Genomic DNA, 17,677 nt, shown 5'->3' on the forward strand with positions numbered 1-17,677 from the left:
TTTATCTAAATTAGTCACTTTGTTCATCTAACTGTTAAAATCTCACCTAGAAAAAGCATAACTTCCTTCTCAATAGACATTTCTTAAAATGTAAAATTACAAATTTAACTCTCATTACACTGCAAATGATCCCCACGTGCCTTTTTCTGTTGAGATTTTTATAAATTAATCTTTTTAAGATATTTTTAAAAGTCAATAATCAAAATTAGATTTAACATATATTTTGGAGATTAAAAACGGGAATAACTCTAGACAATTTTCATATCATTAGGCCATTTTAAAAATGTAATTCCAATTTCAAACTCATTCAAAAGTCACAGTTTTTATTTTTTATTATCTTTCTTCTACAAACTAGACGTACGTATAAACAAAAACAATGTCAAACAGGTGTAAATTAACATCACGATATATAACCAGTGAACACTCAACAAACTAAATCAAACAACTCATAGAAAGAAAATACTAAAACAAATTATAAGTAGAAACACTTAACAGCATCGAACTGAAACAATTCCCAAACAAGAGCAATAAACAACAATAGAAATACATCTCAAATTAAAACCACAATAGGTGTTAAAAACGAACCCCCTTGCCTTGGTCTGAGCAATGCCCTCAGGCTCATTATTATTAGCAATACATCTCAAATTAAAACAACAATAGGAGTTTTTCTCCATACAAACATCAAACGGAAATTAAACATGAATAATTTAGAAATTCAGTAATAACATAATCATTGAAGAGGACAGATAAATCATCTGCGTTGTTTGAGCAATGCCCTCAAGCTCCTTTTGCATGCATGTACTCCTACAAGAAAAGTAGGCTTCCAGAAGAACATGCCTTGCAGAAAAAAATCCCAAAAAAAGAAAAAATAATAATAATTAATTTGGTTTCTGAATAGAACAGATTATATGTTCCTTAAGAGAAACAAATATTCTTTCAGTCTCACAGGCCACATATTTGTTTAAACAATTTCTTAAAAGACTTGGGGGAAAAAAAAGAGCAGTATTAATTTGAATGTTCGTCAAATTCTGTTAAATCATCATACTAGGTATGAGCCTAATGTGATTTAACGATTAAAACTGTATATCCAACTGGTAGATTTTTTCCCATGCCCTACAATGGAATTCTCCTAAAAGTGGAATAAAAAGACAGAAACAAAGACAGAAAATGTAATTTTTTTTATTTAAAAAAAAAAAGAGAATTTATGTGTTAAGATATGAAAAAGTATATCCTATAAAGTTTTTAACCGTCAGATCACATCAAAAATAACATGATAAAAAAAAGTACGACAAATTAACGAACTTTGAATCAATATCCTACAAGTAGGTAGTTGGTTTCATATCCTACAAAAGAATTCTCACAGAAAAGAAGACATTTGATTAGTACTACTAAAAATACAGGAAACTCTTTTAACAAAGTTTGTACCTGCAGAGAGTGCCATAGCTCAATTGCGTTGCTCTTGCAGACGTCGCAACAACTCTGAGCTTCCAAGCTTGTACACATCGTACCCGTCAACTCTGTATTTGTAGCAGAATTTCACAGAGGGTACATGTTGAATTTTCCAATAATAAGGTCCTCCATCTGGTTGCAAACCAAGCACAAATTCTCTTGGCATGTCAAGAATTTCAAGTGATTTGAGACTGGAAAGTTGTTGAATGTCGAAAGACGTCGGCTCCATCATTAACGGGAAAGGCCCGAACTCCAACTTTTCCATCTCCCTTTTCAACTCAGCCAAATATTCAAGCCAAACACACTGCTATACTATTCACAAATTCCTTCAATTTATAGGACTGTTATTAGGGTTCTCTGATTTCAGGAAACAACTTTTCAGCCTACTGTTTCAGTCAAAAATGGTTTTTCTCACGGAGATGTATAAGTGTGAGTTTATTGTTATATGAATATCCCCACGGAGATGAATAGCATTTTTGTTTGGAACTAGTTGTTAATTTGCTTTGGACGCTTTTCTCTTTTTTTGTTATTAGCAAGTACTGCGATGATAGACTGTAAAAGTTAAACCATATATGAGGGCTTGTTTAGTATGACCTCTTGGAAATTATTTTGGGTTTCTACGTTCAAATTGTTTTTGGCATTACTTGGATGGTTTCTCATATTAAAGAGCTTTCAAGTTAAAGCCACTAAATATAGCTTTTTATAAAAGATTTTCTGAGTAGATTTTGAAATTTGTATTGGAGCTTTTTTAGTAACACCATAAATTTCATTCCACTATTTTCATTAGTTAATAAAACATATGGTTAGTTCCATTTTAATCCCTAAATTTTGGTCGAATCTTATTTTAATCCCCAACTTTTAAGGCGTCCTCTAATAACTCTTCGTCTATCAAATTTTATCTAAATTAGTCACTTTGTTCATCTAACTGTTAAAATCTCACCTAGAAAAAGCATAACTTCCTTCTCAATAGACATTTCTTAAAATGTAAAATTACAAATTTAACTCTCATTACACTGCAAATGATCCCCACGTGCCTTTTTCTGTTGAGATTTTTATAAATTAATCTTTTTAAGATATTTTTAAAAGTCAATAATCAAAATTAGATTTAACATATATTTTGGAGATTAAAAACGGGAATAACTCTAGACAATTTTCATATCATTAGGCCATTTTAAAAATGTAATTCCAATTTCAAACTCATTCAAAAGTCACAGTTTTTATTTTTTATTATCTTTCTTCTACAAACTAGACGTACGTATAAACAAAAACAATGTCAAACAGGTGTAAATTAACATCACGATATATAACCAGTGAACACTCAACAAACTAAATCAAACAACTCATAGAAAGAAAATACTAAAACAAATTATAAGTAGAAACACTTAACAGCATCGAACTGAAACAATTCCCAAACAAGAGCAATAAACAACAATAGAAATACATCTCAAATTAAAACCACAATAGGTGTTAAAAACGAACCCCCTTGCCTTGGTCTGAGCAATGCCCTCAGGCTCATTATTATTAGCAATACATCTCAAATTAAAACAACAATAGGAGTTTTTCTCCATACAAACATCAAACGGAAATTAAACATGAATAATTTAGAAATTCAGTAATAACATAATCATTGAAGAGGACAGATAAATCATCTGCGTTGTTTGAGCAATGCCCTCAAGCTCCTTTTGCATGCATGTACTCCTACAAGAAAAGTAGGCTTCCAGAAGAACATGCCTTGCAGAAAAAAATCCCAAAAAAAGAAAAAATAATAATAATTAATTTGGTTTCTGAATAGAACAGATTATATGTTCCTTAAGAGAAACAAATATTCTTTCAGTCTCACAGGCCACATATTTGTTTAAACAATTTCTTAAAAGACTTGGGGGAAAAAAAAGAGCAGTATTAATTTGAATGTTCGTCAAATTCTGTTAAATCATCATACTAGGTATGAGCCTAATGTGATTTAACGATTAAAACTGTATATCCAACTGGTAGATTTTTTCCCATGCCCTACAATGGAATTCTCCTAAAAGTGGAATAAAAAGACAGAAACAAAGACAGAAAATGTAATTTTTTTTATTTAAAAAAAAAAAGAGAATTTATGTGTTAAGATATGAAAAAGTATATCCTATAAAGTTTTTAACCGTCAGATCACATCAAAAATAACATGATAAAAAAAAGTACGACAAATTAACGAACTTTGAATCAATATCCTACAAGTAGGTAGTTGGTTTCATATCCTACAAAAGAATTCTCACAGAAAAGAAGACATTTGATTAGTACTACTAAAAATACAGGAAACTCTTTTAACAAAGTTTGTACCTGCAGAGAGTGCCATAGCTCAATTGCGTTGCTCTTGCAGACGTCGCAACAACTCTGAGCTTCCAAGCTTGTACACATCGTACCCGTCAACTCTGTATTTGTAGCAGAATTTCACAGAGGGTACATATTGAATTTTCCTATAATAAGGTCCTCCATCTGGTTGCAAACCAAGCACAAATTCTCTTGGCATGTCAAGAATTTCAAGTGATTTGAGACTGGAAAGTTGTTGAATGTCGAAAGACGTCGGCTCCATCATTAACGGGAAAGGCCCGAACTCCAACTTTTCAAGAAGAGGCAGTGCTCCATTGTCTATTTTCACCACTTTTAATCCTTCCAACTTCACTAATCGAAGTTCCTTGAGTTTTCGAAAACCTCCTTCTTCAAAATGCAATTCTTCTCCATCGTATGTCTGGAGCAAGCGAAGGAATAGTAAATTGGGCAAACCTTTGAGCGATCTTAATGGTTCATCAACTAACCTTGAGAACTTTAAATCCAACATCCGCAAATTATAAAGCTTTGGAATCCAATCCGGCAACTGTTGCATTCGACAATTCAACTGGAGCCAACGTAAAAAAAGCGGGGGAGATGAAATGCATCTTAAATCTAAAACTTCATCCTCGTTGATTAAAGTTAAAGTTAACTCTTTAAGGTGGTCCATTTTCTCAATGGAGGCACCAAGAGCTATCCCCATTTCCGCGGTTACTTTTAAAATGCTCAAAGACCTTATATTCCTCAGCTTTTGTAGCTCTTTCGCGAAACCAACTTCTCTTCCGGGATATGCTTCAACACGCGTTAGTGTTTGTAACTCCATCAACCTTCCGATTCCTTCATTCATCTTTACACCACGAAAACAATCCAAACTAAAATCGGTTGGCCTATCAAGAGAATAGGCAAAAACGTGTCTCAAATTTGTTAGTTTGTTAATCTCGTTTGGTAGCTCCCGCACTAATGTATTAGAAACATCTAGCGTCTGAAGGTTGCGTAGCTTACCAATGGATTTCGGAAGTGTTTTCACCTTTGTACGTCTTAAACGTAAGCATCTCAAGTGGAACAAATTGCCTACTTCTTTTGGGAGATTATCAAGAGGAGCATTTGACAAATCCAACACCTTCAAAAGCTTACATTTTTCACCCAATCCAACTACGAAGGACTTGCTTAATTCATTCGTGCCAAAGAGAAAAACCGAACGAATACGAGAATCTCCGACAGTTTTCAGAACATTCTCTGTAGGGCCATAAACTGATAGGCGACTGCTCCTTTCTGCAAGACTAGACTTGCCTCCCTTCAAAGATTTACAAAATCTCCATTCACCAGCGTTTGTTAAGATGATCTCATACATCAAATCATGGACTCTACATTCTCTAGATATTCCATATTTTGTTTCCAATAATACCAAATTTCTTTGGATGAGCTCATTCAAGTAATCTTCGGCAACTTCTTCCAGAGTCTTGTTACTTCTTGCTTTAACAAAGCCTTCGGCAATCCATAACCCATACAACTGATTATCATAAATTCGATAATCTTCATGAAAAACTCCAAAATATAGGAAGCAACGTCTAAGATGGTGAGGAAGATCAAAATAACTAAGGGAGAGAATCTTTTCAATATCTGTTTTTTCGAACTCTGAAGTTAGATTGTTGAGCACATTTTTCCACTCAAATTCAGACTTTTGTTTGGTTGACAAAACACCAGCTATGGTTGCAATAACAAGTGGCAAGCCTTGGCATTTGCAAAGAATGTCGTACGACAATTGCTCCAACTCTTGCGGGCAACGCCCCTCAAACTGGTCGTTTCGAAATGCCTTCTTGCAAAATAATTGCCAAGCCATTTCTAAAGACCAAATTTGTAACTCTTTCACAACATCGCAAGAGTTTTCCTTAGAAACAGCAGCAACATTATCATTGCGTGTTGTAATAATTATCCTACTGCCGTTGTTATTATTTGGCAAAGCATATTTCATAACATTCCAAATATCATTTTGCCAAACATCATCGAAAACAACGACATACCTCCTTGTCTGTAAAAATTGCTTCAGTGGACTTATCAACTCATCAATATTGCATTCTTCTTCAATTATTCTTTGTGGAAGACGTACTTGCCTTGATACGATCCTCAAAAGATTCTTCATGTCGTATGATTGGGACACCGTGATCCAAGCATGGCAATCAAAATGAGCTTTCACCACTTCATCGTTGTAGACTTTCCTGGCAAGAGTCGTCTTGCCAATTCCACCTTGACCTACCAATGAAATCACGGAGCGCATGGATTCTCCATCAATCAACATTCTCATAAGTTCCTCGGATGCATCATCAATACAAACAATCTCATCTTCCTCCATGAAAAGAGATCCAAGACGAGGGTCTTGTCGTTCTCCATTTGTTGGTTTGCTACTTGATCCCTGCTCCAAAGGTCTTAATCCATATCCAACACCTCTATCCTTGATTCCCTGCAATGACTCTTTAATATCTTGAATCTCCGATGCAATGTCATAACGTGCCTTTAACGCTTTGATACAATGACATGCTTTTCGAAGAGCTCCCATGAATCCACCTTCATAGCAATGATGTTCTATGCGATAAACGTAATCATCAACCAAATCCTCTATTCGCTCGGCTTCTTCTCGTATTTGCCCCAGCCATGCTTTTGATGCATCAAACCCTTTGTCTTTCTCCACCTTTGCCTCTGCATCTTTAAGGAAAGGCTCGATGATCTCCAGTTCATCTTTCAAACTCTTGACTTCTTTGCGGACGCCTTTTAATGAGAACCCTTCTTCAATTAGTAGCTCGGTCAATTTCTCGATGATAGGGCTCAAGAAAGTCTCCGCCATTAATTCTTCACTGCAACCTGATCAAGCAAGAAACAGAAAGCTGTCAGGCTTGCTGTAATGTTTGAGGATCGTGGTGCAGTGAGCTAGCAAAAACAGATCACTAGCCAATAAAGATTAGAGAGTTTTGGAGGAATAAACTTGCTGCATTGGACTAATGGAGAATCAGACACTTGATTCTGCACATTTCTCCTCCGCCAAGCAAAAGTATATTCTGTTCAAGACAAGAAAGAAAAAGTAAAGCACTTATCAAATTCTTTCCTTGAACATCTTTTTACACGTTTGTCTAAAGACCTGTGAAGCACCTTTTTCTTTTTTTTTTTTATACCCCACTATGAGTCACTTTACTAAAAAATTTTGCAATTGACAATTCCGCCCTTGAATTTCAAATTAAATCTGTTGCATAGCAATTCCAATTATAAAGGTGTTAATTTTTTGAACGGATTTCTCCATACTACTGTTCATCATAGATTAGTTTTTGAGCTTTGAACTTTTCGTGTTTTTCTGTTCTTTTTTTTTTTTTTCTTTCATTTTTGTTTTTGAGCTAGAATAGATTCTGCACATTTCTCCGTCGCCAAGCAACAATATATATTATTTTGTACAAGAGACAAGGAGGATAGCAAAAGAAAAACACTTGTGAAATTCTTTCCTTGAACATCTTCTTACAAGCTTGTCTAAAGAAATCTGAAGAGCTCTCTTTTTTCTTTCTTTTTTTTTTTTTTTAATTCATTCATGCTTTGTTCAATAGGTTTGTGGCCTTACAAAATTCAGCAGTTATAGAATCAATTTTTGGTTATTTGTGTGGAGCTAATTTGAGGAAATGCTATTGAAGTCAAGCTCAAGACGTTTTTACATTTTAGTTAAATTTTACATTATAAATTCTAGGTCCTAAAGTGGAAGAACTCTCCAAATTTTAGTTAAATTTTAACTGAAATGGCTAGAAAGCTATTTTAACTAGTAATCTTTGAGTGATTCACTCCAATCATACTCCATATTTTTACTGAATATAAACTATTTTAATATTTATTAAATTTAAAATATAAATAACTTAAATGAATTTAAAAAAGAACCTTTGCATTTATTATGGTTGAAAGAATAAAATAATATAAAAAATTAAGTAACTAGCCTCTCTATCCTAGTTATATTTAGCTAATGTGAAAGGCATTCTTATAAATAGCTAACCTTTTGACTAATGGTTAAGTGGATAAAAGCTTAAAAAAGAAAAGAAGACGACGCTAAATCATTAACTATTTTGACTAAAAACTAGTAAAGATATAAAAAGACCAAGCCTTTGGTCAGATAGGTTTTTGTTAGAAAGGGGATACGGGTGAATAGGATTTTTGTAACAGATTAGAGGAAGTTAGAAGGGAAAGGTTAGGCGGGGGAGAGTTAGTTACAACAAAGTATGAGGGAATATGAGAGGAATAAATAGAGAAAGAAAGGAGGGTAGGGGGTATCGAATGAGAGAATTGGTGAGGAGCTTGGCGATTAAGCCAGCTGGGAGGTTGCAGTCCCTCGAAGAATTGCGGTTGTGTCAGATTCTTAATTCATTTTCGTTATTTTCTTTTCTTGTTCTGTGAAAGAAACCCTAGAACCTATCATTTTGGTATCAGAACAGCGTTTTTGTGTGATTATGGCGGCCAGAAAAACGGAAGAGAGATTCAAAACAGTCGAGAGGGAGATCAAGGAGATAAGAGAAGCGATTAGAAATAGATTGACCCTTTGTGTCTATAGAAGTTACAAGTATACAAATCAGGTAAGTTATTTTTTTTAAAAGGATATTAATCAAGTAAGTTATCAAAGACTAAAATAAAAGCTGAAATTGATTTTGTTTTTATTTTTTACATTTTTTTAAAAAAAATGAAAATATTTTTAAAACGGTGTTTGCCTGTTTGGTACAATAAAAATAAAAAATAAAAATAAAAATAATTTTTTAATTTAGCGTAAAATGAGAGAGAAATAAGAAATGATTTTTAATTGTTTTTCATTTTTTATTTTCATTTTCTCATCTCTCGAGCAAAGAGAGAGAAATAGATATATTAATGGATTTTTTTATACTAAAAATAATGTCTTAATAAAACTACAAAACGTATTTTTAAAAATAATTTATGTCTGAGATTGAAAATATTTTTATTTTTATTTTCATACAAAAAGTAAAATTATTTTAAAATGAATTCCAAACACACCTAAAAACTAATAGAGTGAAAACTAGCTATCAAAAATAATAACACATAAAATACTAAGGCCTCGTTCACTTCACCGATTCGAGTTTTTAGTTTTAGGTTTCTACAGTAAAAAGCTCTCAGAAAATGTCACATCAAAATTTTCTGCTACAGTAAAAAGCTCTCAGAAAATGTCACATCTCAGCTCGAATCGAAAACTCGAATCCGCGAAGTGAACGAGGCCTAACTTTCCATGTTAAAGTCCACCTTGTAGCATACTCTGCCTACCATGTAGGTGTTGTTTTGGTCTGGCTGCCGGACTAAAAGTTAACGCCAATATTCTTATTATTTTTAGAGAAAAGTTCATTTTGATATTCTGTATTATATCAAAATATAAATTTAATATCTTATGTTTTTAATAATTTTATACCGATACCTTAACTTTTTAAAAAATCTTTTTTCAATAATTCATGACAGTTTTTTAGGACATAGAAAGACAAAATGATCATTATTTTAAAAGATCTTAAACCAGCAATCAAGATTTTTTATTTATATTTGGGGCAGAATGAGGTTTACGTATTTAGTTGTAAGTCTAATATTTTTTATAAAGCTTTTTTATATATTTAATAATAAGGACAATTTTTTCTTTTCGTATTCTAAAAAACTACCCTGAGGTACCAAAAGAAAATTTTATAAAAAGTCAAGGTACGGCATGAAATTATTAAAAATAAAATGTATTAAACTCATATTTCGATAAAACATTATGCCAAAATGAAATTTTTTCTTATTTTTAATTAATTGGAAAGAAAACACACGTCAAAAAATAATTGGGTTAAAACACAATTTTTTTTTTTTTAAGAATGTTTGTTTGAGCTATAAAATTACCAAATCCGCCTTCCATTTCAAAGACAAAAAACGACATATTATATTTAACGGATCATATATTTATTTAAATATAAAACAAAACAAAACAATCTTATTTTTTAATTCAAAATCATTTTTGAAAGTAGTATTAGAATTTTCGGGACAAGGAATAAAAAAAATCATGGATAAATCGGGACGCAACCATAATTTAACCCCTTTAGCATGTTTTTCCATCAAAAATAAGATTTTGTCTCAAGTGCATGTGGACCATACATACTTCAAGTATAAATCCAACCGCTCTCTATTGACACATCATTCAGCCGCTCCATAATATCCAAACCCGTCACCCCATTCACCCCTTCAATTAAAACTCTTTCCAATCAATCAACTTCAAGATAATAATAATAATAATAATAATAATGATATAACAATAACAATATATTAGAATTCGGAGTTTCGAGTAAAATTTATATATTGATTATTTAATTCGTTAGTTTGAATTTTTAATTTGAATTAAAATGTGATTTTATATGAGAATTTTTTTATTATAATAAAAATATTAAATGTGACTATTTTTAAGAGTTTTTATTATAATAAAATTTAAATTGATAAAATAAACAGGACCATAAATTTTGAGTTTTTAACATTATTATTAAATTAATAACGGAGTGCTATCGGCCTTCCAAGAAGGAAGGTAAAGATTTGTCATAACCAACCATCATACTGAAAATTAAATAAGGCAAAAATAAACATGTAAAAATTAGCAGAAAAAAAAAAAAAAGTACATGTAAAGAAGGGATTGTGAAAGAAAAATCATAAAATTGAAGCGGATAGAAAGTTGCATGTGACGTCATGTATGATGAGAAACCGCCAAGTTGGAGTTTTTCGCGAATGAAAGAGTGACGTGGTTCATGCACCTGGCAAATGGGGCACACCTTTGATTTGGACGGATTTGCTTTTATCTGATGTCGCTATTTTGCTGACTCAGTTTTCCAACTACTAAGAATCTGAAAACTAGAAGCTATCCGGAAGCATCCCAATTTCATATAGACATTGCATTTGATAGCTAACATCATGTATTGTATCATTGTGGAATTCATTTGTTCATGACCATTTTGCATTTAACAAATTTCTAACCCAATGCAATATGGAAATACAAGACAACATCATTGATAGTAAAATGTACTATATTATTGCATTGACATTAAAATACATTTGCAAAAGAATAAAAAAATAAAAACAGACTTTTCGTCACACAAATCCTATAATGTACTTAGGTGATGTTTGATAGAGTGATTCATTTTCTGATTTGAATCATGATTCATGATTTGTTACAGTATTTTCTCTCATAAAAATACACATAAATCAAAAATAATTCTAATCATGTAGTTCTAATTTATAAACTAAACGGACTATTAATTCACTTTTTTTTTTTTTTATGAATCATGATTCATGATTTGTTACAGTATTTTCTCTCATAAAAATACACATAAATTAAAAATAATTCTAATCACATAATTCTAATCCATAAATTAAACGGACTATTAATTCACTTTTCTTTTTTTTAAGGGATGCTTAGTCCACTTTTGAAAATATAAAAACTATTATAATCATGACAGTGTAAATTTTATAAGCGGCACATAAACTTTGTATTATTCCATATAGTGTTCAATCGGCAGCAGTCATGTACGGTATCATGATTCCGCATGAGATTAATTAATGTTACTGAAATGGGTCAAGATCATCTCGCTAGATAAACAGGGCCAAGAAGGTTTGTTTATTGTTGATTGTTGGCATTTATGTAGCTTTGCAATTTGTAGTTTAGCAAATTGCAAGTGGGGGCTACCTATAGATAAAGCAAAGTATTAAGAATCATTATTTGTTTATAGTAATTTTAAATCATGATTTAAAATTAATATTTGATTTAAATAATTTTAAATTATGATGTGAAATTTGATATGATGTCTCATAATTTTAAAATTAATTCCTCTTGATTCAAGATTATTCAAACTTCAGATTCAGAATCATGATTTGAATCTAAAATTATGAATCATAGTTCTAATTTCAGAATCATAATTAAAATTATTCTAGTTTAAATTCTCATATCAAAACAAACCCTAAAAGATTCTCACATATATATATAATATAAATGTTTAAAAAGTTTGGTAGTCGTAGAAGAAAACAAATTTGCGATTGCCAAGGACAATAGCCCAACAAGAAAAACAATCACGTTTTAAATTTATAACCAATGCAATAGGATATTTTTAAGGGAGGAAACAATTGCTGATAAAGCTAAAATACTTTGATTAATCTACTTTGATTAATCTACCACCCGATGCTCTTACCGAACATAAGAAAGTAAAGATGTCTACGGCAAAATTTTGGCAGGTCTCTCCAAAAAAGAGTTTTCAAAATTTGAATCTAAATTGAATGGACCCAAAATATTGACCAAGCACTGAAATTGCTTACAATTTTCGTAAAATGTCTTATTGAAAGACTTTGGTCTTGGAGATGTGCTCTCATACAAGTCAAAAATTTAAAATCTTTTCGAGGCAAATCTAAGGGTGTAATTCATATCAACACAAACACGACACATTTATTAGTTGTGTAAATCATGTAAATTCACATAATTCGTTTGAAATAATATGTTAAATAAGTAATTGATGTAATTATGATTGATTTAAAAAGATTATAATACGTTCAAGTTTATTGATTAATTTAACTTTCTTCAAAGAAAATTATGTAAAGCTTACCTCCAAATTTAAAAATTCAAACCCATTAACTCTATATGAATTTTAAATTGTGTTGTCGCGACACCCCTAAGCAAAATCCTCGAGGTTATGTCCCATAATGTGAAAACTGTTGATTTACCCTCATTTGTATAGGGAATTTGTTAAGGACACTCTGCACAGATTCCATAAGGTAATTTACTGTGTTGAGGTTTAAAATATATATATATATATATATAAATATATATGTCGAGCGGATCAGTTCTTTCACACGTGGCGAATAGGAGGACCACAGCTAAGTGCCAACTAAGCGAAACCAACTATTACCGGTGGCTAGGATACTGTTCACGTGGCAAATATGTAATTAAGGAGATATAAAAGTGTTGAATGCCGTGTTTAGAATTAATCTTATTTTTATTTTTTATATTTTTTAAAAAATATATATATATTTTTAAAATGACGTTTTACGCAATAAAGACAAAAAAAAGAAAGAATTGATCCTAAAACGGGATTTTTAAAACTCTTAGTTGTTTTTCATGCAGAGAGAGAATGAGAGAAACATTAATGGTTTTTTTATATTGAAAATAATCTCTTGATAAAATTATTAAATGTATTTTTAAAAATAATTTATGTCCGAGATTAAAAACGTTTTTATTTTTATTTTTATACAAAAAATAAATTATTTTAAAACGAGTTCCAAATGCGCCCAATATTTCATGGGCAGAAAAAGAATTTAAAAATCTCAAAAATTTGTTGATTTTTTGGGTCTGAACCACAAGATAATATTTAGGCATTGCAGGGGAACATTCTGGCATCTACAAAGTAACATGTCAATGAATAGTGCATCGAACCTGGCTTTTTTAGTTAGGACAAGTTACATGTTTAACTGTTAACTATATGTCCCCCCAAAGTTAATTTTTTAATATTTGTTCACCACAAATTTTTAGTTAGTACGTAATTAAGCATGTTTAAGAAATCCTTCACATTACATACATAATTACACCACACTCTAAGAATCTCATTATATTATGAATTTGGCAAATTAATTTGAATTCTCAAAATAAATAGGGGATCAAAAATTTTGTAACAGTTTTCCAACATAAAAAACTCTATGGCCTCATATGGTTCATTAATTCTAACTGCGGCAATTGAAATCGTTTTGATTTAAACCGTGAAATTTGAATGTTAGTGTGGTTTGAATTGCAGTCCATATTAAAGTTTGGACGTGTAGTGAAAATTTTAAATTTTAAAAGTGAATAGAATCTAAATCTATCTTTTAATATGTGTTAAAAATTTAAACTTAGCAAAGAATATGTATGAAAAAAGAAAAACTGAAATGAGAAATAATTTACACTGAGAAATGGTTTTGATTTTACAAATTTATGGAAAGGTTTCCAAATCCAAATTCTGGCTTCATTTGGTTCATATGTATGAAATTCTAGCCATTTGAATGATTTCATTTAAACAAAAATTGAAACGAGGTGATTAGAACTGACCGTCATTTAAATATGTAGATAATTTTGTTATGATTCATAATAAAACGACACAAATGTGTAATTATTTTTTCACTCTGAACACATAGAAAGAAGAATTTGAGTTTCGATAGAGTGTAAAATAATCATTGAAAAATTTAGTGGCACGATATAAATCTTACAAAAACTCAATTTTCATGCTTGAATTACCTAGGATATATGGATCTTGATTTGTTATCTTTTTCGCTCTGAACACATAAAAAAAAGAATCGTCTCAATCATAGTTAAAACAAAAGAACTTATAGTATTTTAAAGCATGAGTTTTTGTAGATGTAAAAGTAGAAAAATAAAACATCAAACAAATATGTTACTAGGTAAAAAATTATGCGTTAGTATCGCTTAACTAAATGTTACTGTTCATTTGATAACCTATTTACCACTGATATACGTAGCGTGCCACATCATTACCTATCCACTAATTTAAACCGTTGAAATCAATCTGGATAGAGTGAATATTTCGGTCCATCAAACAGTGCTGGAAGGACTGTAAAAATACTCTATATATAGATATAGCTCAAGCAATCTAGAACATATGGAAAACAAAAACGACGTAGGCCTCGTTCACTTCGCAGATTGGAGTTTTCAATTCGAACTGAGATGTGACATTTTCTGATAGATTTTCACTGTAGCAAAAAAAAAAAAACTTAGATGTGACATTTTCTGAGAGCTTTTTATGTAGAAACCTAAAACTAAAAACTCGAATCGGTGAAATGAACGAGGCCGTAGAAAATGAAACTTAATTGTTATGAAAGGAAAGGAAATATTTCTAACATGGACATTTTAGTTTATAGGTTTGAACATAAAATGTGGATAAGAATATAATTTTTTCTAAGAAAATGTATTGCATAAAAAAGTTTGAACTCTGATTTAAATTTGCGAGACAAATTGGCGAGAATTATGAAGACGAAAAAATGCAATGCAATTTAGGAGCTCGTGTTAAATAATATTAAGTTTGCATCAAATAAAATCTTGAAGCATCAAATAATAGAATTAATCCCAATTAAATCATTTTGTAAGAATTTCTAGTAAAATCAAACTATAGTTTTTATCGGTTTGCTTTTGACGGATATTCAAATAGATTGACTACATGATTGCATTATTATCTTTTTTTCCTATATGTTTTAAACATAATTTCTAACAAAGAGTGTAAATGGGAACAATTCAAAATTTAGAAAACAAATCTAGAGTTTTTTTTTTTTAAAAAAAATTTAGAGGATAAATAAAAAATGACCACAAAATTTAAGAGTACAATTAAAATAATGCTAAAATAATAAAATAGTGATCTAATACAATACATACCGTATTAATTTACAAATAATATAACTCAAGTACGGTACACCGAACAAGCCATCAGAGTATAATAATAAAATCTCCGTTGTCGCTACAATATAGCATGAGGTGATTTTCGATCACAACCAAGCAATAAACAATGCTATTGTGGCGATCGAGTTTTCTTGTTATGGAGAATTAACATACTAATGACCACGTGGTATTAATATTTCAACCAAATTTTAATTTCAACATAAATTAATATATTCGAACCAAAATTAAAATAAAGAAAAATAACAAGAAATGAAAAACAAGTGGAAGTGAAATAAACAAATTTGAATTCAACATCTAACAAAAAAAAAAAAAAAAAATGAACATGTCCCAATTCACTTTTCTCATTTGTGAAAGAAACCTCCACCAGAGCTGAAACAAGAGCATGACAAAATTCCAACTTGTAGAAACATTTTCTGATTGTTACGATTTAACTTCAGAAATGCTATCACAAAAGAAATAAATTAAAGACTGTACAAGGGGAAAAACAGAATATCCGAATCCGGTCAGTATATACGATGAACTCTAAAAAAGCAGAGCATCCAAAACTGCGTCCGATATTCCTAAAATTCACCACTCGGTTCTCGAATCTCTACACAAGAAGGGGTGACTCAAAAGCTGGGACGTCGACCACCTCTTGCTGGACTCCTTCTGCAAGCAACACTCAATAAAGCTCCGAAACTCCTCTGAAACGCCGTCGGGCAGCGTCGGCGGCTCGCCGAAGCAGATCGCGCACATCAGCGTCGCCCAATCAGGCCTCTGCCCCGCCGGAAGGAGCGGAAAGTGGCCCAAATAGAGCTCCATCAGAGTCAACCCCAAACTCCATATATCCCCAGCGTAGCCGTCGTAATTGCCTCCGTACGTCTCGGGATCGAACCTCTCCGGGCTCATGTACGCGCAGGTTCCGACGTAGGAATTACACGCGTCCAACGTCCGACACATGATTTTGCTGACTCCGAAATCGGCGATCTTGATTTCCATGTTTCTGTTGACGAGGAGATTCGATGGCTTAATGTCTCGGTGGATGATCTTGTGCGAGTGAAGATAATTGAGGCCATTGAGAACTTGTCTGGCGACGTAAGCGAGTTTGGGTTCCGAGAAAGTGCCGTCGGCCTTGAGAATCGTCTCGAGGGTTCCGAAATCCATGTACTCCATGAGGATGGCGATGTCGCCGGAGGGCTTCTCGAACATTCCATGGCAGTGGACGACGTGAGGGGAGTCGGTGCGGCGGAGGATCTCCATCTCGCGGAGAAGCTGTCGGCGGACGGTGGAGTCGGAGTCGCCATGGATGAGCTTAAGGGCGTATGTCAGGGAGGTCTTCTTGTGGCGGACTTTGTAGACGGTTCCTCCGTTGCCGTGCCCGAGGACGTTGAGTTTTTCGACGTCTGCCGCGGAGATGTCGGCGGAAGAAGCAGATAACCAGTTGTTGTTGTTGCTGTTGTGGTTGGTGTCGGAAGTGGCGGCGGAAGGAGGGAGGGGGAGAGGGAAGCGAGGGCGGCGCTCCGAGATTTCCGGCAAAGGAAGGCGGAGATTGAGCTGTCGGCGACCACGGACAACGGCCATGAAATAGGAAATGGGGAGAGGGTTTGTTGAGGGTGGCTTTGGAATTGGGAGATTTGATTAGTTTCGTTGTTTTGGGTTTATATAAGTGAAGTATTTAAAGCACGTGGGGCAGCCGGTGAAGGAAATGGAGTAAATTATTACGACTGTGGAGTGGAAGGAAGCTGGGAGGATATGGGGATGATTTGGAGTGGATCCCACTTTTTTATAAAAAAATAAAATAAAATAAAATATTATTGTTATTATATCTGGCGCTGTCTACGTTGGGCGTTCTGTTACGTGAATAGGTGTCCACTTGCTCTGTTATTATCCGCTTCAGCTTGTGACGACTAAAATACCAAAAAAAAAAAACAAAACAAAAAGGAGTAAGCAGCCAACAATGTGATTTTAAAATCAAATGACAAAATCCCTCTAAACAATTTGAAAAACCCTGGTTAGTGCTTTCCGATTTTTTTAATGTTTTTCAAAATAAATTTTTTTTTTAAATTTAAATTATTTCTGCTATTTTTTAAGATTGAAAAATCAAAACTTTTTCCATCATGTTCCATTAGCAAATGCTTTGAAAGTAAACGAAACAAAAAAAAAATAAAAATTGTGAGTGTGGATTTTGTTATGAAAATAGAAAATAGTTCAAAGATATTTTTATTATTTTCATTTTTATTCTGTGACAACGCACGTTTTTAAAAACACATTCAAACAGAGTCCTACTCATTTTCTTATGCCAAAATATTCTTTCAGGAAAATCACCTAACACAATTTAAGAAATAGTACTAACATCATTCTTAAAATATTTTCATTTTCATACCCATACTTAAAACAAAATTAAATTTAAAAATACTATAAAACGAGCTCTATATTTATCATCGTCATTACAATTTATAAGTAAAAAATTTAGGAAAAAGAAAATAAATATCTATT

General features: G+C 32.3%; 2 protein-coding genes across 2 annotated transcripts; both read right to left on the bottom strand.

Moving 5' to 3' along the window:
• Nucleotides 1-589: 589 nt before the first annotated feature.
• Nucleotides 590-6,861, bottom strand: LOC21402280 (disease resistance protein RPM1). Its single transcript, XM_010093445.2, has 3 exons — nt 3,822-6,861; nt 1,426-1,718; nt 590-837 (listed from the first exon to the last, which is right to left on the bottom strand). The coding sequence occupies exons 1-2, from the start codon at nt 6,593-6,595 to the stop codon at nt 1,445-1,447; spliced, it is 3,048 nt and encodes a 1,015-aa protein (XP_010091747.2). The 5' UTR covers nt 6,596-6,861; the 3' UTR covers nt 590-837; nt 1,426-1,444.
• An 8,643-nt stretch (nt 6,862-15,504) lies between these two features.
• Nucleotides 15,505-16,840, bottom strand: LOC21402281 (mitogen-activated protein kinase kinase 9). The gene has a single exon (XM_010093446.2). It carries the CDS (start codon nt 16,760-16,762, stop codon nt 15,770-15,772), a length of 993 nt encoding a protein of 330 aa, XP_010091748.1. The 5' UTR covers nt 16,763-16,840; the 3' UTR covers nt 15,505-15,769.
• Nucleotides 16,841-17,677: the final 837 nt, after the last annotated feature.

This window comes from Morus notabilis, unplaced genomic scaffold (assembly GCF_000414095.1).
Source record: "Morus notabilis unplaced genomic scaffold, ASM41409v2 Scaffold274, whole genome shotgun sequence".
In the NCBI taxonomy this organism is placed as follows: Eukaryota; Viridiplantae; Streptophyta; class Magnoliopsida; order Rosales; family Moraceae; genus Morus; species Morus notabilis.